This window comes from Balaenoptera physalus, assembly GCF_965194825.1.
Source record: "Balaenoptera physalus genome assembly, chromosome: 10".
Lineage (NCBI taxonomy): Eukaryota > Metazoa > Chordata > Mammalia > Artiodactyla > Balaenopteridae > Balaenoptera > Balaenoptera physalus.
Window position 1 is genome coordinate 10,007,621 of NC_138889.1, and position 27,847 is coordinate 10,035,467.

The 27,847-nt window shown below is 43.9% G+C and overlaps 2 protein-coding genes across 2 annotated transcripts; both read right to left on the reverse strand.

Annotated features, from left to right (window-relative positions):
- Positions 1–779: 779 nt before the first annotated feature.
- TBRG1 (transforming growth factor beta regulator 1) lies at positions 780–12,284 on the reverse strand. Its single transcript, XM_082410915.1, has 9 exons — positions 11,835–12,284; positions 10,075–10,145; positions 9,211–9,443; positions 8,491–8,627; positions 8,049–8,195; positions 4,316–4,413; positions 3,962–4,072; positions 3,438–3,583; positions 780–1,137 (listed from the first exon to the last, which is right to left on the reverse strand). Exons 1-9 carry the CDS (start codon positions 11,982–11,984, stop codon positions 992–994), a joined length of 1,239 nt encoding a protein of 412 aa, XP_082267041.1. The 5' UTR covers positions 11,985–12,284; the 3' UTR covers positions 780–991.
- Positions 12,285–16,046: 3,762 nt separating this feature from the next.
- PANX3 (pannexin 3) lies at positions 16,047–27,294 on the reverse strand. The gene is made up of 4 exons (XM_082477998.1): positions 22,492–27,294; positions 21,557–21,699; positions 18,645–18,859; positions 16,047–17,103 (listed from the first exon to the last, which is right to left on the reverse strand). Exons 1-4 carry the CDS (start codon positions 22,670–22,672, stop codon positions 16,464–16,466), a joined length of 1,179 nt encoding a protein of 392 aa, XP_082334124.1. The 5' UTR covers positions 22,673–27,294; the 3' UTR covers positions 16,047–16,463.
- Positions 27,295–27,847: the final 553 nt, after the last annotated feature.

A 27,847-nucleotide genomic window follows, 5' to 3' on the forward strand; every position in this document is an offset into this window, starting at 1 on the left:
CTGATCCCTCCCTCTGCCATCCAGATCCAGTCCTATAAGATGCTAGGCCCATGTGTTTCCTCCCCCGTTAGCAGCTATGGACGGTAGCACGGTGACAATCCAGTTCTCACCGCCTTCCCCATTCTTCTACTTCCGGGGTCCTTTTGTTCCTTCCCATTCCAGCCAGCCCTGGTACCGGGCTGGGTGGGCAGTGAAGCATCCCACAAGGCACCGTGGAGTTGTACTGGCTGGGATTAGGTGTTGTGGTATGCCTCTACCTTAATGCTGTAAGTAGAGTCCAAAAAATTCAGTTATACAGAATGCGGAGTTACATCATTACACGACTAATGAACTGCTGGGGTGAGTCTTGTTACGGAGGATGGGAACCAATCACATTCTATCTAAATGTGTGTTATCATGTGGTTTAGCTAAAAGCACATTCTCCAATAAGGAGCCACAAAGGGAATGTAGGAAGGGTTAGAGAGGATTTTTTGATCCCCTTGTGAAATGTGAAAAAGATGCACAGTGGGCCTGGGACTGGACCTTGCAGCTTGGGGATAAGCAGGATTTGATTGTGGTGATGCTGCCATGAAAATAAAGCAGCAGCTGGTTGTCAGGGCTGCGACTTAGTATTCACTGACCTAGATCAGAATCAAGGGTGCAAGGTTGTCAGAATCTTACTACCTTCCTCATGAGTCAGCAGCCATCTCTCCCTCTGGTTTACAAAGGACTTAAGTTTACCTCAGGCAGAGCTAAGCCAGAAGATTACATCCTGATTACAAGATGAAAATAAGCAGAAGTGTCAAGAAAAATTTATTACTAAAAATAAAGCAGCTGAAGTTTTTCCCAGGAAAGCTGTCACCATGGGAACCTCCGCGACAAAATGTGTTAATTTACTATCTTCTTCACTTCTTCACTTGAGTCGCTGCCTTCTTCCATATAGTCTTAAGTTTTAGTTTAAGTTAAAAAATCCATCCTGATGAAAATGATGTGGTTATCGACCCCTTCCTGTTCAATCTGAAGACTGAGCTGGGCTACACTGCGACGGAGCCTTCAGGTGCCGTAGGTGAGTATCTACCAAGGGTTCATGTGTCAGGAACATGGGTTGATAAGAAGACACAAAGGCTGTAGGCTGAAGCTCTGGGAGGTCCAAAGACCCTGGAGAAAAAAAGTTCCTTAAGTTCCATTGCTGCCTGGTAATCTCAGGAGACTGGCTTGATCAGACACATACATGTCCTTTTAATTCTTTCAACTCTTTTGCATCTGTCAGCCCAATTTTGCCCTTGTTTGGTAAGACAGGACAGATATTTACCTTTACAATGAAGAAAACTGTGGCTGAAATACAGCAAGTGGTACTGGAAAAATTGGACAGCCATATGTAAATCAGTGAAGTTACAATACACCCTCACACCACATACAAAAATAAACTCAAAATGGCTTTAAGACTTATTATAAGACATGACACCATAAAACTCCTAGAAGAGAACATAGGCAAAACATTCTCGGACATAAATCGTACCAATGTTTTCTTAGGTCAGTCTCCCAAGGCAATAGAAATGAAAGCAAAAATAAACAAATGGGACCTAATCAAACATAAGTTTTTGCACAGCAAAGGAAACCATAAACAAAATGAAAAGACAACCTACGGACTGGGAGAAAATATTTGAAAATGATGTGACTGACAAGGGCTTAGGTTCCAAAATATACGAACAGCTCATACAACTCAAAAACAAAAAAACAACCCAATCAAAAAATGGGCCTAAGACCTAAATAGACATTTCTCCAAAGAAGACATACAGATGGCCAAGAGGCACATGAAAAGATGCTCAACATCACTAATCATTAGAGAAATTCAAATCAAAACTACAATGAGGTATCACCTCACACCAGTCAGAATGGATCATCAAAAAATCTACAAACAATAAATAATGGAGGGCTTCCCTGGTGGCGCAGTGGTTGAGAATCTGCCTGACAATGCAAGGGACACGGGTTCGAGCCCTGGTCTGGGAAGATCCCACATGCCGCAGAGCAACTAGGCCCGTGAGCCACAATTACTGAGCCTGCGCGTCTGGAGCCTGTGCTCCGCAACAAGAGAGGCCGCGATAGTGAGAGGCCCGCGCACCGCAATGAAGAGTGGCCCCCACTTGCCGCAACTAGAGAAAGCCCTCGCACAGAAACGAAGACCCAGCACAGCCATAAATATAAATAAATAAATAAATAAATAAATAAATAAATAAATAAATAAAGGAGAGGATATGGAAAAAAGGGAACCCTCTTGCACTGTTGGTGGGAATGTAAATTGATACAGCTACTATGGAGAACAGTATGGAGGTTCCTTAAAAAACTAAAACTAGAGTTACCATATGACCCAGCAATCCCACTCCTGGGCATTTACCCAGACAAAACTGTAATCCGAAAAGATACATGCACCCCTATGTTCATAGCAGCACTATTTACAATAGCCAAGCCACTGACAGATGAATTAATAAAGAAGATGTAGTATATACACATACACACACACACACAGGAATATTAGCCATAAAAAAGAATGAAATAATGCCATTTGCAGCAACATGGATGGACATAGAGATTATCACACTAAGCGAAGTAAGTCAGAAAGATAAAGACAAATACCATGTGATATCACTTATATGTGGAATATAAAATATGACACAAATGAACATATCTATGAAAAAAAGACTCACAGACATAGAGAAAAGACCTGTAGTTGCCAAGGGGGAAGGAAGGATTGGGAGTTTGGGACTAGCACATGCAAACCAGTATATACAGGATGGATGAACAACAAGGTCCTACTGTACAGCACAGGGAACTACATTCAATATCCTGTGATAAAACATAATGGAAAAGAATATGAAAAAGTATATATGTGTATAACTGAATTGCTGCTGTACAGCAGAAATTAACACAACATTGTTAATCAGCTATACTTCAATAAAATATTTTAAAAAAAAGAACAAAACTGGCTGAAATAGATCAAGTGACTTGCCTAGGGTTACACAGCACAGTAGGCAGAGACAGAGAAGTTAATTCTATCTTCTTATTTAGAGTCCAGAGCTCTCCCTATAGGACTTCTACGCCGGATCCCCTGATCACTCCACTCATTTGTGGGAGGGAATCCACGGAACATAGGCAGGACCAAGGCCATGACCTGATCCCATTTACTACATCTGAAATTTCAGTCCCACAGAAAACATTCCCTTGTATTCTGCTTAGGTCTTATTTAGGTTAGAAAATGAGATGCCCTAGTTTCTCGGTGAGCCCTGCCTCACCATGATCTCAGCCACGCCCTGTGACTTCTGCGAGGGCTGCCCATGGCTGGAGCGGAGAAAGCTTCTATCACTCACTGCCCAGATATGGGATACTCAGCGATGAACAAAGAGGGGAGGGTTGCCTAAAAATGGTCAATTTTCAAACCACAAGGGAAAAATAAAAGATACCTTGTAGAATGGGATCATTATGATCTTTATGGAAGGTCTGTCTCTGAAAGGCTTCAAAGCTTGTAGCTGCATCATTCTCTAGCTGTCCTTGGGGCGGCGGCAGACTGTCTCCAGGTTTGCACACGTCAAACTTCACCCACTGGTAACTGCAGGACCAAAGGGATCATTACTGAGTTGTCTGTTGGCCATACAACCCATTCTTCCCTCCAAAGGGATCAGGTACTTTTTTCTTTAGGTCTCTCCCATATATATCTGAAAAACATATTAACTAACCAAAAATGAAAAGCACACAGACAGGCTTCTTTAGTGACACTTATTCTGCAGGACTTCCCAATCCATTTGCTGTCATGGTGCACACAGATGATAACGTCAGTACAGAGGGGTGCTGGCTCCTGCTCACTGTGCCCTGTGCACAGAAGCAGCTCATGAAACAGATGAATGAGCAGAGCAGTGACCGCCAGTTTAGGTCCCTGGCCCACTGATCATGGAGCTTCTTTCAAGGGAATGGATTTGACCCCACTTACTTGACGCATTTTCGAGCTCCTGGACAACTCTGGATCAGGTTGTGGATGGTTGGATGAGAAAACCCAAAAAAGTCAGCTCCAGATGGATGCATGCTGGGCATTAGTTTCCCCCTAAATAGGAGAGGGAGAATTTTAGCCTGAGAGCTGAGAGGGAGATGAGAATGTGGGTATGAACACACGGAATAAGCTTTCCAAACTTGGATACTCTGGAGACTGTAGCTGCTAAGGCATTCGAAGGACACAGGATAGCTTTCTATAAAATAAGGGATCTCTACTCATTAAAAGCAAAAGAGAAGGCCTCACTGTACCCAAAGTGATCTTTTTAGCCTGTCTCCAAGCTGTTGGTCAACTTACATAGCAGCACTTATGGTCCTGAGCAGTTCTGCATGACAGGCATCTGCAGAAGAGCTGACAATGGCATTCTGGGGATCATCTTCAGGAACAACTTCAAACTGAGAAATATAAAGGAGCAATGAGATCAGTCTTCAAGGAGAAGAACTACTGCTATTACTCTTTCTTCACTCTGGAACCTGAAGCTGAGTATACCAGGTAGGAGGTGGGTACCATTCCTAGAGGGCTGTTAGAAATTCCAAGCCAAGAAAACAGAGAAAGTCTTTTGACTGTTTAATTCTATACTCTTTGCTTGACTCCTCTCCACAGGCCAACACTTAATTTCTTATATACCTTTCCAGATGCTTTCTTATCCACTTACTTACATTTGTAAGTATAAATACAAATGGTATTTTAAAAACAAATGAAATCATTCTCCACATAATCTTAGATTTACTTTACAATGCCTAGGAAGAGTATAGGCCATTTTGACTGCAAATCGCCATTTCACTTTACTTTTTGAGTTGTAAAATATCTTATTTATAAAAAGAAACTGTTAAATCAAAATTATACTAATACTGAGGAATTTTTGCCAAGAAAGCATTTTTGTAACAAGTGCTATCTACCCAACTTAATTCCTTGACCAGTTTTCTATAAAGTTCACGACGTTTTGCAAAAAAAAAAAAAAAAAAAATTTCTGTAACAGGTTCTGTTTAGTCAGTTAAATTCCTTAACCAGTTTTCTATAAAGTTCAGTTAAGCAGTTTCCAGTTTTTCAATGTTTAATAAAATTATTCCACACAGAATTAATTTTCTGTATATATATATATATATTTCTTTTTTCTTTTTCCCCCCCAGTGATGTGCATTATTGATCATTTTTTTAGAATCCAAAAAGCAAACCTTACTGAGTACAGTTTCTACTGCTGTTAGTTTTCTTCTGTGGTTATTTCATTTGATTCAATTTTCCTGTGTCAATTTTAGAGCTCTTTCAATTTTGTCAATAATAAATTATCTTGTGAGTAGTTTTAGTCAATGATTTTGTTACTTCAGTGACATGTTGCAAGTTTAACATTGTGATGGTTTATACTGATTTCTCAGCTAATTCATGAAAAAACTATAAACAATTATCTTTAAATATTTCAGGATTGCTCTTCTATTTGGTATTGATCATGCCAATTCCAATTTTTTATATTGTGTGTAAACTATATATTCTATTTGAGCAAAGAGCAATTAAAATGCCAAAAGGTAGTATTTTGGTTTTGGGATCTTTCCCTACTTCATTCTTTTAACTGCCGTATAATATTACACAAGGTGGATATATCTTAACTTTTAACCATTCTCCTATTGGTGGGTATTTAGATTACTTTTAACTTCTTGTTATTGCAAACAATGCCACAATTACATTGTTATATGTAACTCTTTTGTTCACATTTGCACATTTCTCTAAGACATACTAGAATATCAAGTAGTATTCTAGATCAAAGGAGTCACATATTAAAATTGTTGATATTGCCCAGCTGCCTTCCAAAAAAAGGAACTTTACAAATTTTCCCTCCTACTAGTGCCATTTGTACTTATTTTCCTACATGCTGGCCAACATTTGCTATTATCTATCTTATATTTGCCTATGAGAAAAAATAAGATCTGTTTTATTTGCATCTCCCTAACTACTAGTAAGGTCTGCTCTCATCGACCATCTGCACTGTTTCTGTGAAATGCCTGTTTTATCTGATTGCTTTTTTTTTTATAATTTTTTTATTTTTTTAAAAACTTATTTATTTATTTATTTATGGCTGTGTTGGGTCTTCGTTTCTGTGCTAGGGCCTTCTCTAGTTGTGGCAAGTGGGGGCCACTCTTCATCGCGGTGCGCGGGCCTCTCACTATCATGGCCTCTCTTGTTGCGGAGCACAGGCTCCAGATGCGCAGGCTCAGCAATTGTGGCTCACGGGCCCAGCTGCTCCGCAGCATGTGGGATCCCCCCAGACCAGGGCTCGAACCCACGTCCCCTGCATTGGCAGGCAGACTCTCAACCACTGCGCCACCAGGGAAGCCCGTCTGATTGCTTTTTTTTTTTTTTTAAATTAATTAATTAATTAATTTACTTTTGGCTGTGTTGGGTCTTCGTTTCTGTGCGAGGGCTTTCTCTAGTTGTGGGGAGCGGGGGCCACTCTTCATCGCGGTGCGCGGGCTTCTCACTATCGCGGCCTCTCTTGTTGCGGAGCACAGGCTCCAGACGGCGCAGGCTCAGTAGTTGTGGCTCACGGGCCCAGTTGCTCCGCGGCATGTGGGATCTTCCCAGACTGGGGCTCGAACCCGTGTCCCCTGCATTAGCAGGCAGATTCTCAACCACTACACCACCAGGGAAGCCCTGATTGCTTTTTTATCTTAGACCATAAGAGCACTTTATCTGGATATTAATCCACTGTTACATATTTTCTTCTTGTTTGTCGCTTTTAACTTTGATTATGGTGGTTTTTGTCATTCAGAAGTGTTTAAATTTTTAATAGTCAAATCTGTTACTACTTTCCATTATGGCTTCTACTTTTCACATCTTGCTAAGGAAAACCTTTTCACCTCACCCTAGGATTATAAATACATTGTTCTATATTTTTTTAACATATTTATAGTATAAAACATTTTATAAAGCTAACGCAATTAAAAGCCATACTGGCATTTATAGACAAATAGATAAAACAGAATCGTCTGGAAACATACTCAAGTATTATATGTATTTAATATATACTAAATGTGTCACTTGATGTTAGGGGAAAAAAACTGAAGCTCACAATGTACCTGAAAATAATGTCTGGATGGGTTAGTGGCTTAATAAAGGAAACAAAAAAAACCCCACAGACTTTTTTTTTTTTTTAAATATTTTAGCAATTTGTCTTTCAGAGGAAATTAAGGACCAGCTTGTCAATTACCATTTACATTCTATTAGGATTTTGATTAGATCTTCCTTGAATGTATAGATTTGTTATAATTATTGCTACAATATCGAGTCTGTCTGTTAGAGCACTTTCTAAAGAGAAATGCTGCATGGCCAAGGTCATCCGAACTCTCAGCTGCATCCGACAGCGTTCTAACCAGGATAGGAGTGATGCAATACTGTCCACGTGTGTCAGGCAGGCTCTCAGCTTCTGCTCAAAGGTTCCTTCCCTTGCTTCTATCTCCTTCCACCCCATTTTCTAGCGATCTGTAACATCATCAGACAGTGAAGCCTGGAACTCTGAAAATGGTCTATTTTCCCCCAATGATCAGAGGAGACTGGGAAAGTGAACTGTCTTGAACCACAGCACTGAGAAGGATGAATAAAGATACTTAATACAACTAGGATTCAGGTCTCCCAGGTCCTCAAGACTACGTGCAGTCAGAAACTAACATGCGGTTTCTCTGCTATCTCCATCTTGGTCCCACCTGAATTGGCAGAGTGTCAAACTAATCTTCCCTGAATGTAGGCCTGCACTTTACAAACAAGCAGCTTGATCAGGCCTCATGTGGTCACCATATTGACATCAGCACCAGCACGGTTCAAGGGAATGGGTGTCAGTAGGACAATCACACAAATGCAGATTTACATCCCAGCTCAAATCACTTATTAGTAGAGGTGTGACTGAGGGCCAATCACTTTCTGCATCTTACACACTATCTACCTTGTAAAGTGTCTGAATAGGTAATATATATTAAATGCGTGTCACAGAGAAGGTTCTCAAAAAAAAAAAAAAGAAAACCAGCAGTTATTCTTAGAGTGGGTACCTGAGGCTGTGTGCCACCGTCCTTGATCTGACAAGTGTACAGACACTCCTGGTCTGGGGTCTTCATGCTGGCGTATACCCGAGTACTGCAGTAGCCCACAGGGTAGATGGCACCCTCGTCATGGAAGCCAGGTCGGTCGGTGATGATCTATAAAAAAAGATTCCCCCAACCTGCCACTGAGGTCGCCAGAGAATGTAGAAGTCCAGGGTACTGTGGTAGCCTTTAGAACCACCTTGGGGCTGCAAAGAGTGACTCAAATCAGAGAGAGAAAGAGCGTAGGATGTGTAGCAGACAAAACTGACCTGGTTTCCTAGGGACTGGAGATTTTCTGGGGTTGGTCTGGATCAGCAAGGGGCTGCTGCTAACGGGAACAGGGAGGGAAGGCTCAACCCCACTCCCGTATTTCTGATTCTCCTCTCTCTTTATCGCTGGTCTCACTCACCTCCCCCAGGCTATATACTGTTAGACCCCCCAGTCCGATGGGGAACACAGGCCGTCCTGAGGGATCCAGGGCAATGGGCTGAACCAGCTTGCGAGCACCTGCCTCCATTTTCTTTTTCTTGGATGTTTTCTTCAGAACTGAAACGCAAATCTGGGGTCACCCACTTTAGGCCCTTCCCAGCGTTGAGGGGAAGGGAAAACTCTGCACGATGCTAAGAGCAATAAGCCAATCCTGGCTCTACACACTCACTGAATGGGCACACGGGACTTCTCCCCAAAGCCCTGAGTAGCCTTCTAACCCCCCACCTGGCAGCAACCAATTTTGGTATCAGTGCTTAGTATCTAAAAGCCTTATACTTTTTTAAAGCCTCTGACTTCATTTATAAGGTCAGTGATTTCCCAAGTCATCTGTGTGCTCAAAAGGCCACCAAGCCCATTTCCCTGCCTCTAGGAAAGACTGAACTGAAGGCACCCAGAGAGTCGGGTGTGTAGGAGAAGGGGGAGGCCTTGGCCTGCTCCCATCACGTTTAACCAGGTCTAACTGCAATTCCTCCACCTGGAGTGGCTCTAAGACACTTGGTTTTCAAGGGCTACCAGGGCTGCTTAAGGACCGGGTGAGAGTTTAAGTCATCTCTGTGGCCGAGTGTCTACCAGTTAGTACCAGGTCTTCATCATTAGTCGTTGAGCCACTGGGGAAACTGATATCCTCTCCCCAAGGTACCTTCCAGTTTGTTGTTCTCTTTGCCTTTTTCTTTTTTCTCCTTCTTGGATTTCTTCCCAAATGGTTCCTCAGCTCCAGTGCTAGGCCCAGAAATCGGCCCAGCTCCCTGGATAGTTCCCACAGAGCTGGCCACACCGTAAGTCAGGGGCAAACTGGAGCTGTGGGAAGGAGCTGCAACCTGTGCTTCCCCTTCAGTTAGAGCCTGGAGCTGAAGGAGCTTCTTTAGCAAGTACCTGAGGTCAGGAAGGAAAGGGAGCAGAGGTATGAGCTTCCGTTTTATCACAATTCCATATTTTATTCAAGTACTGCGAAAAGCCAGAACTATATACAAAGATTATTGCATTCACAAAAATAAGGTTCTTATTGGACCCTGGGATAAACGAAGCTCCAGAGAATAATACTTCAAAAAGCTAAGGATAAAGGATTATAGCGTATCTCTTTTGCATCTGGAGAGCTCTTCTAACTGGATGTTGGAAGGTGTTAGGCTTCTGAAGGGCACGTACCATGAACTGCACATGTACATATACTCACGGAGAACTACATATGGAATAAACATCTGTAGAATGAAATGCAGTTTCTTTTATCCCTGGGCTTTTATAACCGCAGAGTTATAATAAAATTACTTATAAGATGTGGCAAGAGGGTTTTGTCAGAGAGATGAATAGAGCTGTTTCATCATCATGGTCCAACACGACCTGGGTAAACAGGAACCAATACCATAGGTTGTGACTTTCCCTGTACCAGATTAGTGGCCAGTGGGCTGTGCAAAGTACAAAAATCCCGATGGAGGAAAATTCTTAGGAGCAGTAACACCATATCAATCACCAAAAAATGTAATTCTGAACACAACATGAACCAGCTCACCGTCTTTCTTCTTTAGCTTTAAGAAATTTTTCCTCAAGACGAGCAATTTCATCACAAATAGCAGCATTTTCCTTGAAGAAAATTTTGAATATAGTCACACAAAATGAATAAAAGATCAAAGCATTATGCTGAGAAGAGGAGCTATATTCCAAACCAAAGAAGTCTGTGTTGCTGGGTGAGAAGGAAGAGCTAGTCTACCTTGCAGGCAAACTGTAAACAAACCTACAAGTAAAGGTAGGGTCAAGTTCTAATGTGGGCAGAGTAATTAGATAATTTATAGAAACTGGTGCACCTTCGAGTGAAAAGGGGGAGCTATTAATGATTTTTCCAGAACAATATGGCAAAGTAGGGCTGTCCTAGGCAAACCAAGACATATGGTCACCTTCATTAGGGTAGCCTTTAGCAGAGAAAAGGACATACTGCTCAAATCATAGATGCTTAAACTCAACCCTTGTAAATATGGGGAAGGTCCATTCCCAAGTGCCTTGACTCCTGGGGAGCTTACAAAGCGAACCTAACCCAAAGCATCCCATGCAGTATGAACCTTAAAGAGAAAATATGGATGGAACAAAATCAAGTCTAGTCTATAAAACTCTTAAATTTCATAACCTATTTATGTGTACTCAAGCATCAGCTTTCTCTACTGACGATTCAATCTACTTCCCAAGCACAAGTCCTGAGGGGGCTGCTCCAAACTGGATGTGCCATAGTGGGGACCTCAAACTCTGAATGATCAAAACAATATCCTTGTTCTTCACAAAACCTTCTTCATAGACTTGGTGGAACCAGTATCCTAACAACATAGGTGCCAAGCTGTAGGTACCTTTGACATTTAGGGAATAAAAGAAAGGTAACATAATTAGATACTAAATCCTCTCAATTCTGCTTTTCTTATTTCTCTCCAGTGTACATGGCAAGTGCCAAATAAATGTTTTCGGAATGAATGCTCTGATTCCCAAAGCTTTCCTTATGCTTCCAAAAAAGCTGAGGGATGTTCTAGCTTTTGGTAGAAGAAGAGGTAAGGTAGTGGTGATTCAGATGTGGGGAGATATTTGAGACACCTGCTACTTCCAAGCATTGAGGTGAGCTTGAGCAAGCCAGAGTATTATAACACTTAGTTGTGGCTGGAAAACCATTTCATTCATTCATTCAGTAAACCCAGTGCCTCTACAATAAAAGATCGGGAAGACTCAAAAGAGGTTAGAAGGGGGGATTACTGAAAGCTTCATGTGCCTGTTCATGGAAGGGGTCAGTTACGGGTATGCGGGGTGCTTGGGAAACAGGCTGCGTAATGGAAGTACTAAAGAAACTAGAATCAGGTGTTTGAGTTAGAGCCAGGGTTCTGACATAGTGCCCTCGAGCAAATCATCTCTCGGGGCTTCAGTGCTGCTATTTTAAAAATAGCGCCTCATTCTCAGGTTTCTCTGGAGGCTCAAAGGCATTTCCAAGAGTTCTGCGGTAATAACGATAATGACTAAAACTTATTAGCACAGCTTCTAGGTACCGAGCGCTTTACTTTCCTCATTTAATCTTCATTAAGTCTGCAAGGCAGTTATTAGCTCTCATTTGCAGATGCGGAAACAGGATTACAGGAATTACGTAATTTGTCCAAAGCACGAGGCTAACAAGAAGTAATGTACAATGTAAAACCTAACACTATATTAATACTGTCACTCTGGGAAGGGGAACAGTTCGGGGAAAGATTTCGCGAGTTAGGAGAGGCTCGAGGCTGAGAGGGGCTGAGCGCCGGGCACACTCACAAACACCGTGGCTTTGGCCGCTTTGCGCAGCCGCAGGTACTTGAGCCGGTACTTCTCGTTCTGGCTCTTCTTCGGGAGCTTTTTCATCCTGGCCTTGCTGGACTGCAGTGGGGCCCGCGGCGAGGAAGCCAGGCCGCCCAGCAGGCTCATGGTCCGGCCCCGCTACGGGGGCTCCAGGGAGCGGCCGGCATCAGCTCCTCGGCCGAGGAGTGGCCCCTAGCGCCGGCTTTGTGTGGTCTTGGCTGGTGGAAGCGGGCCTCTAGGAATCGACCTCTCTAGAACATTCACGAGGCGCAGGGCTGGGCCAGAAATCCTGCAACCGAACCCGGCTCCCGGTGCCTCCCGGCACTTCCGCGTCTGCCTCGGAAGTCAGCCGTGACCGGAACTTACGTCACGGTGCCGGCCGCGCGTAACTTCCGGGGCTGGGAGCTGGGTCCTCTCGGTCCGGCCGATCCTCCGCTCGGGAAGAGGGGAGGGGAAGGGGAAAGGGAAGGGGAGGGAAAGGGTAAAGGGGAGGGGAAAGGGGAGGGGAGGGGAAAGGGGAGGGGGAGGGGAGGGGAAAGGGAAGGGGAGGGGCGGGAAAGGGTAAAGGGGAGGGGAAAGGGGAGGGGAAAGGGGAGGGGAAATGGGAAGGGGGAGGGGAGGAGAAAGGGAAGGGGAGGGGAAAGGGAAGGGGAGGGGAAAGGGAAGGGGAGGGGAAAGGGAAGGGGAGGGGAAAGGGAAGGGGAGGGGAAAGGGAAGGGGAGGGGAAAGGGAAGGGGAGGGGAGGGGAAAGGGAAGGGGAGGGGAAAGGGAAGGGGAGGGGAAAGGGAAGGGGAGGGGAGGGGAAAGGGAAGGGGAGGGGAGGGAAAGGGGAAAGGGGGGGGAAAGGGTAAAGGGGAGGGGAAAGGGGAGGGGAGGGGAAAGGGGAGGGGAGGGGAAAGGGGAGGGGGGAGGGGAGGGGGGAGGGGAGGGGAAAGGGGAGGGGAGGAGAAAGGGAAGGGGAGGAGAAGGGGAGAATCTGGTGAGGATGAGGGCGGGTGGAAACGACTCCTTGAGACTCGCGTGTGTGTGCTTAGCTGAGGCGTGTTATTGTTGAGCTAAAGAGGAACGCACAAAAATCTTCCCGAAGCCAATCTCATACATGCTTCCGAAGCCCACCCACTGCGTTCCAGCACCACTTTTCCGCACTTGGTACAGACTGGCCTTCCCGACTGTAGGATGCACTCCAACGCATTGCTGGGACTGCGGCTTTCCCTACTTTCTTTATACAGCTCGCATAGATGTTTCTTGAGGGCCTGTTACGCTGTCCTTTTACTGGGAGCTGGGATTACAGTGGTGAATAGAAAAAAGTCCTCTGCTCTCAGATTAGGATTTAGTAGGGAAGATGGAAGATTTAACCGGCACTTTTAATAACATGCTTGCACTAAGTAGGCACTGAGTAAATATTTGCCTAATGAAACCAAAAATATGTTTCTGTACCTAAACTTATATGTATATAGCTCTAACTTTATAACCAAGGTCTGTCTAATCATCAAATAAATAGTTCTTTAGAATGCAGTATTGGTAAATGAGCTGGGCTGGAAGGCAGAAGGCTTGTAGTATTCATTTTTCGCCCAGCAATGCCACTAACTAGTTGAGTGAGCCTCTGGGTCACAGGTTTTTCCTCTCAAAACAGAATATAGTCTTTAGAATAATGAGGTGGATAGTTATAAACTGAAAGGTACTCTACTAATATATAATTACTGTTGTATATACTCAAATTTTAGACTTCTATAATTGTATACGGAAATTAAGGAAAATATGTACAGAGTTAAAACACTAAGTTCAATAAATTACTGGAGAAAAAAACTAACGCTAAAATAAGTAACTTACAATCAGTTCAAAAAAAGAGGTTTAGAACCGATAACCCAGGTACTTCATTTCTGGAATTGTAAGAATAGTGACAAGAGTCTTGACAAAATGGTTTTAACACAGAGAGAAAGATTACGAGAGTCCTTTTTGTCCATTCATACTGAAAGCTGTCCTTTTGGAACTCACGGTTCCAGTATGCTTTTACAAACATACTCAAGGCAGCCATATAGATTCATGCCAGGAATACTTTCAGTTTACAAAATATCCATAATCATGCCTTTCATACTATAGATTGGCACTTTACCTTGGAACCAAATATAGGTAGTTCTGACTAACAGATTTTCTCTCTTTCTTCTTCTTTTTTTAACCCTTATTTGCTAACTGTCTGATTTATTTGCTGTTCAGCTGTATTTTGTCCTTGCAGGCTTTATTTCATTAGAAACATTTCCTTACAATTTCTAAAACATTTTATGCAAAATTTAGAAATTTAGAAAATACAGTGCAAAGAAGATTTTTAAAAATTCATAATGCTGCCACACGAAGTGAATCACTTTTAACATGTATGTTTAATTTTTTATTGAAGTATGGTTGATTTACAATATTAGTTTCAGGTGTACAGCACAGTGATTCAGTATTTTTGCAGATTATACTCCATTCAAAGTTATTACAAGATAATGGCTATGATTCCCTGTGCTAGACAATATATCTTTGTTGCTTATCTATTTTATATGTAGTAGTTTGTATGTTTAATATTTTAACGCATTTTATATAGGTTAGATCATACCAAACAGAATGTTTCCTCATTTGTTCACTTACCATTATCATAGTCATTGTGTAGTGCTATTATAAGTTCTTTATAAATGTTATTTTAGATGGCTGCTTAATATTCCAGTTATGACATAATAATTTTACATAATTATTTATTTCCATGTTTGACTTTTTGGTCATCAATTGCTGTGAAGTGCATGTTTGTGCACAAAGCTTTTTCAATACAGGGTATTTTAGTGGCTGGTTCTGTGTTCTCCAGACAATGTAATGTTCCTGAGCAACTCATTCACTATGTATTCAGAAGAATATTTATTTATTAGTGCCTATGATGACACAGCTTTTAGGAAACTTATTTAAGAGGAAAAGACAAATACATGGGCTATATTAATATTATTATTAAGTGTAATAAGTTTTATCTCAGAGGTAGGTATTGGATGATATGGCAGCACCTAGTTAGGGAAGGAGGGAGATTGGGAAGGCTTCCTGAAGGAAATATGCCTGGGCAGATTTTGTAGGAGAGCTAGCAGCCGGCCCAGTGAAGGACAGAGGAGGGCATCTTGGGCAGTGGGGACAGCATATTCACAGGCTCAGCATGGTGAGAAGTGTGGGAACTGCAAGCTGTTGATCAGAGTGGAAGATGTATGTGGACAGAGGCAAGAGGAGAGACTGAAGGAGCAGGCAGGACTTGGATTGTGAAGGTCTTGTGTACCAACTGAAGAGTGAGGCTTTTACCAGGTGACAACCGGAAGCCATTGATGAATGTCTGTATATCGACCCCTTTGCTTGTTTTAGGTAAACTTATCTGAATTTGTCTAACTTTTCTAATTATCTATATGAAGAGGGGTCTAAATGACTTATGCAAAAATTCTGTGAAGAAATACATAATGTGCAGCTCTACAAAGAAATAGCAAATGAGAGACAGCATGGTATTGTGGTCCAAGCATGGCCTTTGGAGTCAGATCAAGGTTCCAAGCATAGCAATGGGAGTTAGAAGCTAAGATGGGTAAGAGAGAGTTGGGGCCCAACAGCACTTTACTGTTTATCCTGGTTAGTTCTACATGGTTGCTATCAGTGATTGGCTGTAAGTGAAGGTAGAGCATCCCCTGGGGTATTAGAAGCATATCTGGGCCCATCAAGAATTATGAAGGAGTCTGCAGCCCATAATCCCAGCCCTTGGTGAAGTGAGTCCCTGGTTTACACAATGAAAAAGCGTATCTGTACACCTCAAGGCTCCACCCACAGCTGATGCACGGCCCTGGCCTTGTTCTATGCTGTCCTTAAGCCCCAAGAGCAGACGGCAAATTCCTGCCATCAGCATCTCTTGGCCCATCTTGCAGGCCACAGGGTCCCTGGGCACGGTTGGTGACTTCCGCAAAACAAGCTGGGTGAATTCCTAGGGTTTGAGGCCACACCACAGGGTTCCCAGGGATTTCATATCTTTATTCTCTTACCAGATTACCCCACTTGCTCTAAACTGAGTGTGTATCCTACGAAGGCCATGGCGTAAATACAGTGAGAAGAAACTGCCTCCATTTAATAGCCTGTAGAAACCTCTCCCTTTGTACAATGTCTAGACTTTAATTTTTTTGAATTTTTTAAAATAATGGTAACTTTTATTTTTAAATTTTTTATTTTTTGGCCATGCTGTGCAGCATGAGGGATCTTAGTTCCCCAACCAGGGATCGAACCCATGCCCCCTGCATTGGGAGTGCGGAGTCTTAACCACTGGACCACCAGGGAAGTCCCTAGATTTTAATTTTAGTCTTAGTTTTTCTTCTGTCTTCATATTAAGCTCTAGATCTAATTTTTTTTAGCTTTTGGACTCATCAGCTCCAACTTTCAGATTTGTTTCCATGTATTGATTATATATTCTCACCTTTGGGATAACATAATACAGGATGTTCGATTCAGCTAAATGCAAGTTTAGCAATCCTAAAGTGGGTGTTTTTGTATATTAGTGCGTGAGACTTGTGAAGAAGGGGAGAGATTTTTACTTTCCATAAAACTTCTTGCTTCGTGGTTTCTTAACTATGGATTTTCATCACACATCCCGTGGGTGAGATGTTTAGGTTTTGAGGGTTCTAAGCCAGCCAATAAAGTCATGAAATCCACCACTGTGTCAATGTTGTGCTTCTGGGTGGTTGTGTCCTTCAGCGCACACAGGACACTCAACCAGCTAAAAGAGATGAGCTCAGAGACGTTGGCTCGGAGGAAAAGAAGGATCACATTGAGATCATTGATGGGACATCCCAGCATCTTTCTGCTGAGGAGGTCAAAAGCCGGGAGCATCTCATAGATGGATAGGAGCCGTTTGTCCCACCGACACAGCCGCGTGAGGTTGTATATGATCACTGGAACCAACAGGGTGTATATTGCTACACTGGAGAGACTAACAATCTGGAAGACAGACAAAGAGGTCAGCCTGCACGTGATCAGATCGGGGATGTGGGTCTCACCACGTAGCAGCCCTGTCTTGATGGAACAGCTGAATTCCTCTTGGAAGAAGACATCCAGGTGGAAGTGGCCAAGGTATAGGTAGGTGGCCGAGGTGAAGAAGAGCAAGAGGGAGTTCCTCAGGAGGTAGGCGGCCACTAGTGAGTGTGAGCGCTGCTTACAGGCCAGGTACCGCTCTAGCAAGGGGAATTCAAAGTATCGTTCTTTCCGAGCCCTGGGCAGGGGAAGAAAGGAGGCAAGATTAGGAGGGACCATTTAGAACTGTATCCTGAGAGAGCCACGTGGGGAAGTAACAGCATCTGTGTATGCAACACGACATTATTGGCTCACAGGAACATCTGCCTTCTTTGAGCATAACCCCTCCTTTCCCCAAAAAGAGGTGTGTGAGTGTATCTTAATTCTCCAAGACATGAGTGCAATGCAGTAAACCCAGTGAATGATCAGTGAATAATGAATGATCACTCTGGATTTCTGCCTGGCAAGGCAGACTAAATCTCTAAGCTGAAGCAGGATCCTTAAGAAGCATTAAGACTTATTAACTTAGCACTGGACTGGGATTCTAAATAACCACGTTCTGGTTCTTGGTCTGTTTCGTTTGTGTATGATTTTTTTTTTAGGCCAGTTCATTCATTTTATAGAAATAAATCTGCTAACAAGTGTTCGTTGAGAGCTGTGGTGTTCAGGTAGATGTAATCCAGTCTCTGCCCTGAAGAAGCTTGCAGTCTGGCTTGTAGGGAAGGGGCAGATGAAACATGCAAATAGGAAATAAAAATAATGCTCGTTCTGTTGCTAAAATGATGGATACAAACCATGGTAGTTGTAAAAGTTAGGAGACAGACATACAGTGTGAGCTGGAGTGTTCAGAAACCTCTATAGAGAATATTGTCTTAGATTGGCCTTCCAAAGGTAGATAGGGTTCAGAAAGATAGACAGGAGAGGAGCTTTTTTCAGAGGATAGAGACGTACACAAACCTGAGGCAGAATATGGTTTCTAACCTTAGCTCAGCTGTGCTCTGAGGGGGCCTGCCCTGGCCACCCTATTTAAAACTGCACCCCCCTCCGCCTCCCAGCTTTCCTGAGCCCCTTCCCCTGTCTTAGTTTTCTTTATATCACTTATCCTCTACCATATAATTTACTTACGTGTTATGCTAATTCACTGATTGTTTTTCCTCAATAGACTATAAGCTCCCGCCCCCAGCACACACACACACACACACACACACACACACACACACACACACACACACACACACACACACACACACACACCCGTGTCCACAGCACCCAGAGCTGTGTCTGGTGCTCCTAAATGACAGATGAATGCTTAAATGAATGAATGGCTTGTTCAGGAGGATAGCAGGAGACTGCCTAGGTGGAGTGGAAGGTTTCTGTCATTTAGTTGTTCGACAGGAGTCTGAGGAAGTAGTTGATGACAGTGTGTGGAGGGCCTAGGAAAAGTATTTGGGAGAATTGGGATGTTTTTTTCTGTAGGCCTGGGAGGAGCTGTTCAGGGTTCTGAAAAAGTGGCCTTTCAGAGGCTAACCCCTCTGTGACTCGGTGGAGTCACCTATAAACTGGAGGCAGAGTCCTTTCCCTCTCCCTGTACAGAGGTGATAGAAAGTCAATGCGGTGACGTGTTAAGAACGTTGAATTCTCGAGAAGGATGGCGCAGAGGATAGTTTAAAGATTACTCTGCAAGATCCCATTTTAGGGCTCGACCGAGTCTTTCAGAAAGCAGTGGAGGAGACAACTCACTTCTCCAGCTCATCCCAGAATGCGTGCGGGTCCGAGCCCTCCTGCCGGATCTTCAGCATGTGCTGCACCAGGCGGATGGCGCGGTTGTAGGATTTGTCCAGCTCGCTGATGATGAACCGCAGATCTGAGCTGAGGGCCGGCACGGCTGCGTACTGCCACAGCAGAGCCGGCAGGTACATGGCCACGGCCAGGGCCAGCAAGGAGTAGGGGAGGGCCTGCAGGGTGAGAGCGAGCTGAGGAGCGAGGCCCAGGGCGCCCAGACCTTGCAACCTTGCAGACAGAGTGCTGAGTGAGGGGCTCTCATTCCCCGGTTCCTGCCTCAGAAGGGGAGGGCAGAGAGCGAGAGAGAGAGAGACAGACAGACAGAGACAGACAGACAGAGACAGAAAGGAAGGAAAGAAGGAAAAGAAAGAGAGCAAGAGGGAGCGCTAGCTACCTGTCCCCATTCTCCATGCATGTTAGCCTGGGTAGCTAACTAGAGATCATGGCCAATGGTGGTCATGGCATCCTAGGGGAGAGCATCTTCATTCTCAATCTTCCACTTTTCTTTCTCTGACTGCTCCAGGCATCCAGAGTCCATTAGCTTTCCAAGTCCTGCCAGGGGCCCCGGCATGGCTGACTTTTACTGCGACCCTCCAGAGAGGAGGTCAGGTCCCATTTCCTCCACGTAGCCTGCCCTGCCATCTCTCATGGGCAATGGCCTTTTCTCATCTTTGGATTCTTAGTAAGACCAAACTACGCCATCAGGCACTGTCTTGGAATCCTTGGGGGCTGTTTCTGGTCTGTATGTGTATAAGCTGACATTGAGGTATGCATAAAGCTGGTGTCCTCCACTACACTATTTGCTACCTTAGATAAAGGACTTTTCCTTATGTTTCCTTATCATACTCACCACACCTAACAGGTTGGACCCACTGTTTTTTTTTTATTTTTTATTTTTTTTTTAAATAAATCATTTTTATTTTTGTTGTTGTTGAATATATATATATATTTTTAAGATTTATTTATTGATTGATTGCTATGTTGGGTCTTCGTTTCTGTGCTAGGGCTTTCTGTAGTTGCGGCAAGCGGGGGCCACTCTTCATCGCGGTGCGCGGGCCTCTCACGATTGTGGCCTCTCTTGTTGCGGAGCACAGGCTCCAGATGCGCAGGCTCAGTAGTTGTGGCTCACGGGCCTAGTTGGTCCGCGGCATGTGGGATCTTCCCAGACCAGGGCGCGAACCCGTGTCCCCTGCATTAGCAGGCAGATTCTCAACCACTGCGCCACCAGGGAAGCCCCGGACCCACTGTTTTGCCCACAGTAAAAACTCTACTCGTAGAGGCTCAGTTAAGCGACATTTTTGCTGGGTACTGAACATGCATTATTCATTCTTCATCAGGTACTATCAGTATCTCTGTTTTACAGACCAAGAAACTGAAGCATGAAAATGTTAAGTGCCCGATACAGGGTCACCTGTCTAGCAGGTGAGTGAGCAGGGTTTGGAACCAGCCAGTCCGATTTGGGGGCTTATTCCCTTAAGAAATACTGGACTATAGCTTCTCCTGAACCATAGATGCTTTTTAGTTTAGAGGAGAGTTTGAAGAAAAAGAGAGAGGGAGGCTATTTGATTTGTGTGTGTGTGTCTGTGCGTGTGTGTGTGTGTTTCTGAACTAAACAAGAGAGACAGGCTAGGAAAGGTATATTAGACCACGAGAGCAAATGAAACCTTTTCACTCCTGTCTAAGAAATGATGTTTCTTGAAAATGAACTTTTCACCCTAGAGCTTCCGTTTCAGTAGGCTTAAAGCGGAGCCAGAGAATCTGGGCTGAAAGAGCACTCAGGCCATCTGATGACTGACAATTTGACTCCTTTCTGACATATGAATCCCCTCTGCAGTACTTTGAACTTGTTACCATCTAGATCCTGCTTGAACACTTCCAGGGACAGACACCTCATGAACTCTTTCCATTAAGTCTCTGGTTTTGTCTGGGTCCTAGAACTGTGGCATTTTGAGGCCCTGTAAATTGTCAGAACTAGAAAACATTATGAGTGACTTCTGATTAAAACTGTGCCTTGGACATACATACTACTTCTGCTCCCTCATGAAACCCCACTAGAATGACAATAAAGGGACCCAAAAGACATAATCCTATAAGGACAAAGGAAACAGGAGAGGAGACAAGAGTAACAAAGTGCTGAAAGCTGGGAAGCCGCTGCGTGATAGAAGGTACGAGCCCGCGGAGAGGATGAGGAGTTGAGGTGGGTACAGCCAAGCTGTTTTCACCACAGAACCAGGAAGACTCAGGGATGGGAGGTACCAGGTGCATCTGAACATGGGGCTGCAGGTGGGGCTGGAAACAGGAATATCGAGAAAACAGACCCGCAGATCCTTTCTGAAACATGGTGCGCTCAGCCGACCGCCCTTGTGGTTTATTCTTTGGAAACGTTAAACCAGACAGATTCTGCGCTTGGGTCCATTGAGGGCAAGGGGAACATACTGAGAACGGGGGTGAGCTGAATGAGTAGTGAATGCTGACACCCACGGCTGAGTTCCCAGAGGGCTGGCAGACGAGCTTGATACCAACCACATGCTGTCCCCTCCGCCCAAATTAGGGATTGAATGATTCTTCTTGGGAAAACTGACCAGCCCAGAATATCAGATTGCAGATGCTGATATCTGGGGTTTTCCCAATGAAATGGCCCAAAGGGATTACTTTGAACTGACAGCCTCAGCCCTAGGCACAAAACTTCCAATCAGATAAAAGTGGGTGAGCAAATATGACCAGATATTTGAAGAATGCCTGAGACGTGAAAGTCAATGACCAAAATAAAAAAGCAGAGGCAGGCAGGAGAGAACCTCTCGATGCAGTTCTGTCCCCCTCCGCCCAGCCCCAGCCGTGAGGCAGGCTTGACAGAGCCCCTGCCGCTTTACCTTGTGAGGCCAGAGGGATTTCGTCCTGTACTGGCCAGACTCATCCTGTTCATGGTGAACCAGTGCGTCCCAGCAGGAACTGTCCACGTAGGCAGCCTGCCGGATGCTGAAGTTCCTGGGACAGAAGCAGCTGATGGGAGACCCTGGAACAGGAACACAGCTTTGAGGCAGCCCTGAGTGGGGGTGGAGGAATGGGGATCCAGGGCACAAGCAGCTAAGAGCTTTCTGGCCATTTCCCAGGCCCTAGGTTTCTGGGTCTGCACTGTGGGTGAACGAAGAGGCAGTGGGAGGCTGACACACCTCCCTGGGAAAGGTGGTGAGCTCAGCACACAGCCAGAAAAGAAAGCCAGCGATCCCAGTTCTCGGGAAAGTTCACGTTGTCTTTAATAGAGGTGGCAGATTTGCTGCGTTCATCTAGCACCTAGAACACTGGGTATACGTGTTTGTTAGTGCTCGTGCACGGGGCTGGGGCTCTTGGCGAGGAAGGAGTGGATTTATTCAGCACCTGTGATGCGCCAGACTCTGTCAGGCACTTAACTTAGTATGTTCTCAAGTCAATAATCCTGGAGGTGGGGAGTAGGAAGAAGACTCCAAGAAGATAGGAGATTTATCTGAAGCTTGGCTAATTAAGACCTTTAGAGGTCATAAGTCCTGGAGAGATTATAGGATCCTAATCTCTTTCATCCACATGAAAATCAAAATAAAAGTTTAGTCATTGCAATGACACAGAACATACGAATACTGAAATTAAGACTAAATATTTCTTATTGGAAAATTTTAGAAATGACTTTCAAAGTTTTTTAACACCTCTGCTTTGCTGGTGCCCCAAACAGATGCATAGTCTGCCTTTTGGGTGATGCCCGGCCCGAGTCATGCGATCTAGACAGTGGGGGCTGACTCACTTCAGGGCCCACTGGGTCTTGGAAGCTACTTACCAGAGGAGAACTCCTGGGCAAATGCCAGCGACATCAGCAACAAGGGGAAGCCCACGGCTACGAACTTGACTATGCGGTCCAGGGGCAGTTCCAGGCGCAGTCCTTTGAGGCGGGGGCCCCTGCGGTCGGGCAGCAGGGCATCCGAGAGCATGTACTCTGCAGCTGTGTGTGCAAGCGACATGATGCCCCGAGCTTGGGCACGGGGGTGGCAGGAGGGGTCCCAGGAGAGTGGAGTCAGGAGGCGGCAGCTTCAGGCAGCAGGCTTTCAGCAGACAGTGCCTGCAGCCCTGGCCTCATGGATATCTGTGCGAGGAGCGGGCGCTGGTTCTCTAAATAACTGGCCAGGCCCTGAGCCAGGCACCTGGTAATTAGAGGGAGGCATAGCCTAGTGGGTCCTCGCTGGAGGAGGGTCGGGTGTCAACTGGGGCTGGTGCCAGGCTGCCCTCTGGATTGTCCCCGAGCAGATGCAGTCCCGTGGCTTTAGGCTGCCCTCTCATTAATAAAGTATTTTTGGTGGGGTGGTGGAGAGGAGGAGGGCTGTGGAGCAGGCCCCCCATGTAATTGGTGTGGAATTTGGGTGGAGATTGCTTAAATGTGTTGAAGGCCCTCATTTTGTGGTTTGGGGTGGGAATGGAGCCCCCAAGACTCAGCTAGGGTTGCTGCTCCTACATAGTATTCTTTGTCCCAGTGATGATTTTTGCTTTGGGCCCAGGCTCTCCCCCAGAAACTGATCTGTGTTTGGTGTTACATTCCCTTCCCTGCCTCTGGTCTTTTTCTAAAATGTTTCAACCATGTATTTACAATTTCCATATATTTACAAAAAAAAAATTTTTTTTTAAGCTCCCGTCAGTTCTCTAGAAAGCTGAGGAATGGGTGGCAGTGTTGAGTAGTAGAAAGAACATGACTTTTGAAATCTGGAGGGAAAAGTCTCCCACTGGAGACCTAGCAGCACTTGTGTTTTATTGCGTGACTGCGGGGAGTCACTTTTGGCTCTGTATTCTCATCTGTCAAATGGTATTATATTGATTGTACAAAACTGTGAAGATTGATGAAGAGTATTGTATGGGAAGATGCACTGTAAACTGTAAAGTGTAGGGTAAATGTCAACTCTTACTTTAATTTGGTGAGTTTGGTTGGTGGAAAGGCAAACACTGGGGCATATGGTAATCTTCTCTCTAGTACTGCCCTTAGACTTGGCAAGGGAGGCCCTGACCTTGGCTTTCACACTGGCCCCCTTTGCCTGTGGCCTTCCCACACGGCAAGGAGTGCATGGGGCCAAGGGGATGTGCTCATTCAGAGCCCATGCGCCTAGACCACTCTTCCAGCACCAGGGATGCTGTAATTCCCTGCCCAGATGGCCCCAGCCTGCTTCCAGGGCCTTTTCCTCAGGTACATTCTCCCATCGGCAGATCATGCTGCTGGTGTGCACCCTTGGGCCTAAGGAATGGCTCACTGTTGGGGTTTGGATGGAATTTAGAAGTCCTGGGTGTCCACACATGCAATTGTGAGACTTCTTGCAACGTGGGACTTAGCTGGGTTGGGAAGAAGGGATCTGGGCAGTTCGAGGATTCTAAATTTGAACCTGGCATTCCTGATCATTATGAAGGTGTGTGTGTGTGTGTGTGTGTGTGTGTGTGTGTGTGTGTCTATATGTGTCAAGGTAGGCAGATATAGAGCATATTTTAGTTAACAGTTTGCTTGCTTGATTTATAACTTCTAATTTTTTAGATACATGGTATGTGGGCTGGCACTGCCTCTCTCCCCATCCCCGGGCTAGAGGCCAGCTCTGAATCAGAGTTGTCCTGTGTGTACTAATCGCAGTGATCCAGGCCTGGCAGCGGGAGAAGGGATCCTTTATTTCTATTCCCCATCAGCCTCTCCACACTCCCCTTTCTGTAACTTTTTATTATATGTGTTTTTGCCAAATGTATTTTGCCAAATATTATTGGTTCTTATGCATGTATTTTCTTTTGCCTTTTAAAAATAATTTACATTTTAATGATGTACCATATACATAAATATACACATGTTCCATAAATTTTCATCTGATCAAGAAACAGAACTTTAGTTTACACCCCAGAAGCCACCTTCGTGCTCCTTTCTAATAACCATCATTTCCCAAAGGATAATCATTATCCTAACTTCTAATAGCATAGATTAATTTTGCCTTCCTTATGCTTTATAGAAATGGAATCATATGTATATACTCTTTTGTGCTTGGCTTCTATTGCTCTACATTGTATCTATAAGAATCCATTTTATTTCCTGTTTTTGTGCTCTATATAAATGGAATCATATGTATATATTTTTTGTGTCTGGATTCTCTGCTCAACATATTTCTGCGATTCATCCATGTTGCTGTGTGTGTCAGATTTCCATTCCTTTTTATTGCACATAAATACAACAACTTGTTTGTCCATTCACCAACTGATGGACATTTAAGTTCTAGTTTCTGGTTATTATAAAATAATTCTACTGTGAACATTCTAACTTGTGTCGTATGGTGAAAATATGTATGCATTTCTGTTGGTTATATACCCATAAAAATTGGTGTATTGGAATTTCTGGGTCATAATGCTTTGCATATGTTCATCTGTATTCGTTTTCCAAGTGGTTATATTTATTTGCATTTTTATCAACAGTTTGTGAGAGTCCTGTTTTCTCCACTTCCTTATGTTTTTGCAATTAAAAACAATCTGGCCATTTTGGAAGGTGTATAATGACACTGGATTGGGGTTTTCTCTGATGATGAATGCAGTTGGCCACTGTGACCATTTGGAAATCTTCTTTTGTGAAGTGTATGTTTAAGTCTTTTGCCTGCTTTCCTCTTGGGTTGTATATCTTTTGAATATTGATTTGCAGAATTTATTTTTATATTCTGCATATGAGACCATCACCAGATATATGTTTTATTTATATCTTCTAGGAGTCTCAGTTCCTTGTTGGGTGTTGGCAGGAGGCCTCAGTTCCTCAGCAGGTGGGTCTCTCCCTACATCCCCACCTCTCACTGGGTGATCCGAGCAAAGCGGGAGCCGCCGTGCTTTAATGACCTAACCTCTGAAGTTTCAACTGCTACTTCTATTTTTTTCCTATTCAATAGAAGGAAGTCACGAAATCCAGCCTATATTCAAGGGGATGGGAATTGGGTTCCACATTTTAAGGGAGTGTCAAAGAATCTGTGGAATATTTTAAACCATAATTTTGGAGGAAATTGTCCATTTTCATCCAAATTGTCAAATTTATTTGCATACCATTATTCATAATATTCTCTCATCATATTGTATTACTATCTTATTATGAAAAAAACTTAAAAACATAGCAAAGTTGAAAGAATTTTACAGTGAACATCTATAACAGTTAATTCTATGACATTTTATTTGGCTTGCTTTGTTATGTATCTATTTTTCTATCCTATCCACCCCTCTATCCACACATAAACCATTCAATTTTTTTTTTGGATATACTTCAAAGTACATTGTAAATATTGATATACTTCTTCCTAAATACTTCAGCACACACATCACTAACTATACTTCAATATTTGTTTACAGTTTGTTTTTTTAAGGTAAAATTTATGTACAATGAAATGCACAAAGCTTAAGTATTCATACACAGATTTTGACAAATGCATACACCTGTGTAATCCACACCTCATCAGGACTAGGACGTCTTCACTCCAGAAGATTCCATTTTATTCCTTTTTAGAGATCCTAGTTTTCTGATGAAATCTCCATACTTTCATCTAATTTATCCGTCTTCTATTTTTTCATCATATTAATCAGGGTTATTTTAAAATCCTTATTGCTAACTCCAGGATTGGGGTAATCTGTAGATCTGCTCCTATTGTCTACGTTTTGCAAAAATTACTGTTTGGAACTTGCATTGTATGCTGAACACCGTGGATAAAGGACCATAGGAACCAGAGATGCTCTGGATGATTCTGTCTTTTACCAAAGATGGTTCCCCTTTCTTCTATTAGTCATATAGGGTGAGGAACTGACCACTGAATCCAATCGGGGTCTGAGCTGACGTAGGTCTGCGCTGGGGTTTTAGTAAGAGTCAGTGTACATTTAGTTTTTCCTATTCCTAGAGCCTGATCTTTCCAGGATTTTGATTGAGCCTGTTGGGTCTTTGTCTCTTAAGCTCTGAAAGACTGTGAGGGGGTCTATTTTCCCCTTCAGAGGATTTCAGTGTAGCTCGTTAGTCTCCTGCTGCATTTAGCTTCTCAACCTGGCAAATGCTTTGAAGGAGAGACTGCCTCAGTGACTTCAATGCAGGACCCTTTCCTTTGTAGTGTAGTTGTTTCATAATCAGCACAGAGTGTAGGAGATTTCACTTTGCATTTTAGAGGCTTTTGGTCCAGTCCACACAGCCCCAGTGCTCAGGAAACATCCTGTGGGGAAGACTGGGCATGCATTTGAAGTCTCTCAAATTTCCTATTGTCACTCCACCTTATAACTACCACTAAAAGCTTTGATGGTTCATTTTTCCCTGGCAGAAGCCCTCTGCTTGGACCAAGACCAAAGGGGGAGTTGGCACCCAGAAGCAGGAACTTCCTCCAGGGGAAAACTTCCTGAAGATTGTCTTCTTACCTCAAAATGGTTCTATCTCCTGTGGAATTTTAATTCATCTTGTCTTCATTTCTTCCACAACTTCCTGATATCCATAAAACATAGTTTTTGTAATTAATACAGCCTTTTCTGCTATGGCTGCAGGAACAGTTGCCTGTTATAACATACTGAACTTTGCCTGAAAGTCTGTGCATTATAATTTTAATACACGTAAATGATTTTATGTTTTTTTTTTTAATCTGTTTGTTTTTTTTTTAAGTTATACAATTTTTATTTATTTACTTATTTATTTATGGCTGTGTTGGGTCTTCGCTTCTGTGCGAGGGCTTTCTCTAGTTGTGGCAAGTGGGGGCCACTCTTCATCGCGGTGCGCGGGCCTCTCATCGCGGTCTCTCTTGTTGCGGAGCACAGGCTCCAGACGCGCAGGCTCAGTAATTGTGGCTCACGGGCCTAGTTGCTCCGCGGCATGTGGGATCTTCCCAGACCAGGGCTCGAACCCGTGTCCCCTGCATTGGCAGACAGATTCTCAACCACTGCGCCACCAGGGAAGCCCCCAATGATTTTATGTTTTATATTTTATGGTTTCTTACTTAAAAAAAACACTTGTCTCTTTACCCGTAAAAGTCCATCAATGTGGCTATGTACACAGATAATATATTGTTTCCATTGTTGCAAAACATTGCATTTTATCTACTTGCTTGCCTGTTGATGAGTATTCATTTTGCCTGTACTCCTTATACCACAGTAATGCACATTTCCCCCTGTGGTTCTATGACAGAATTCAA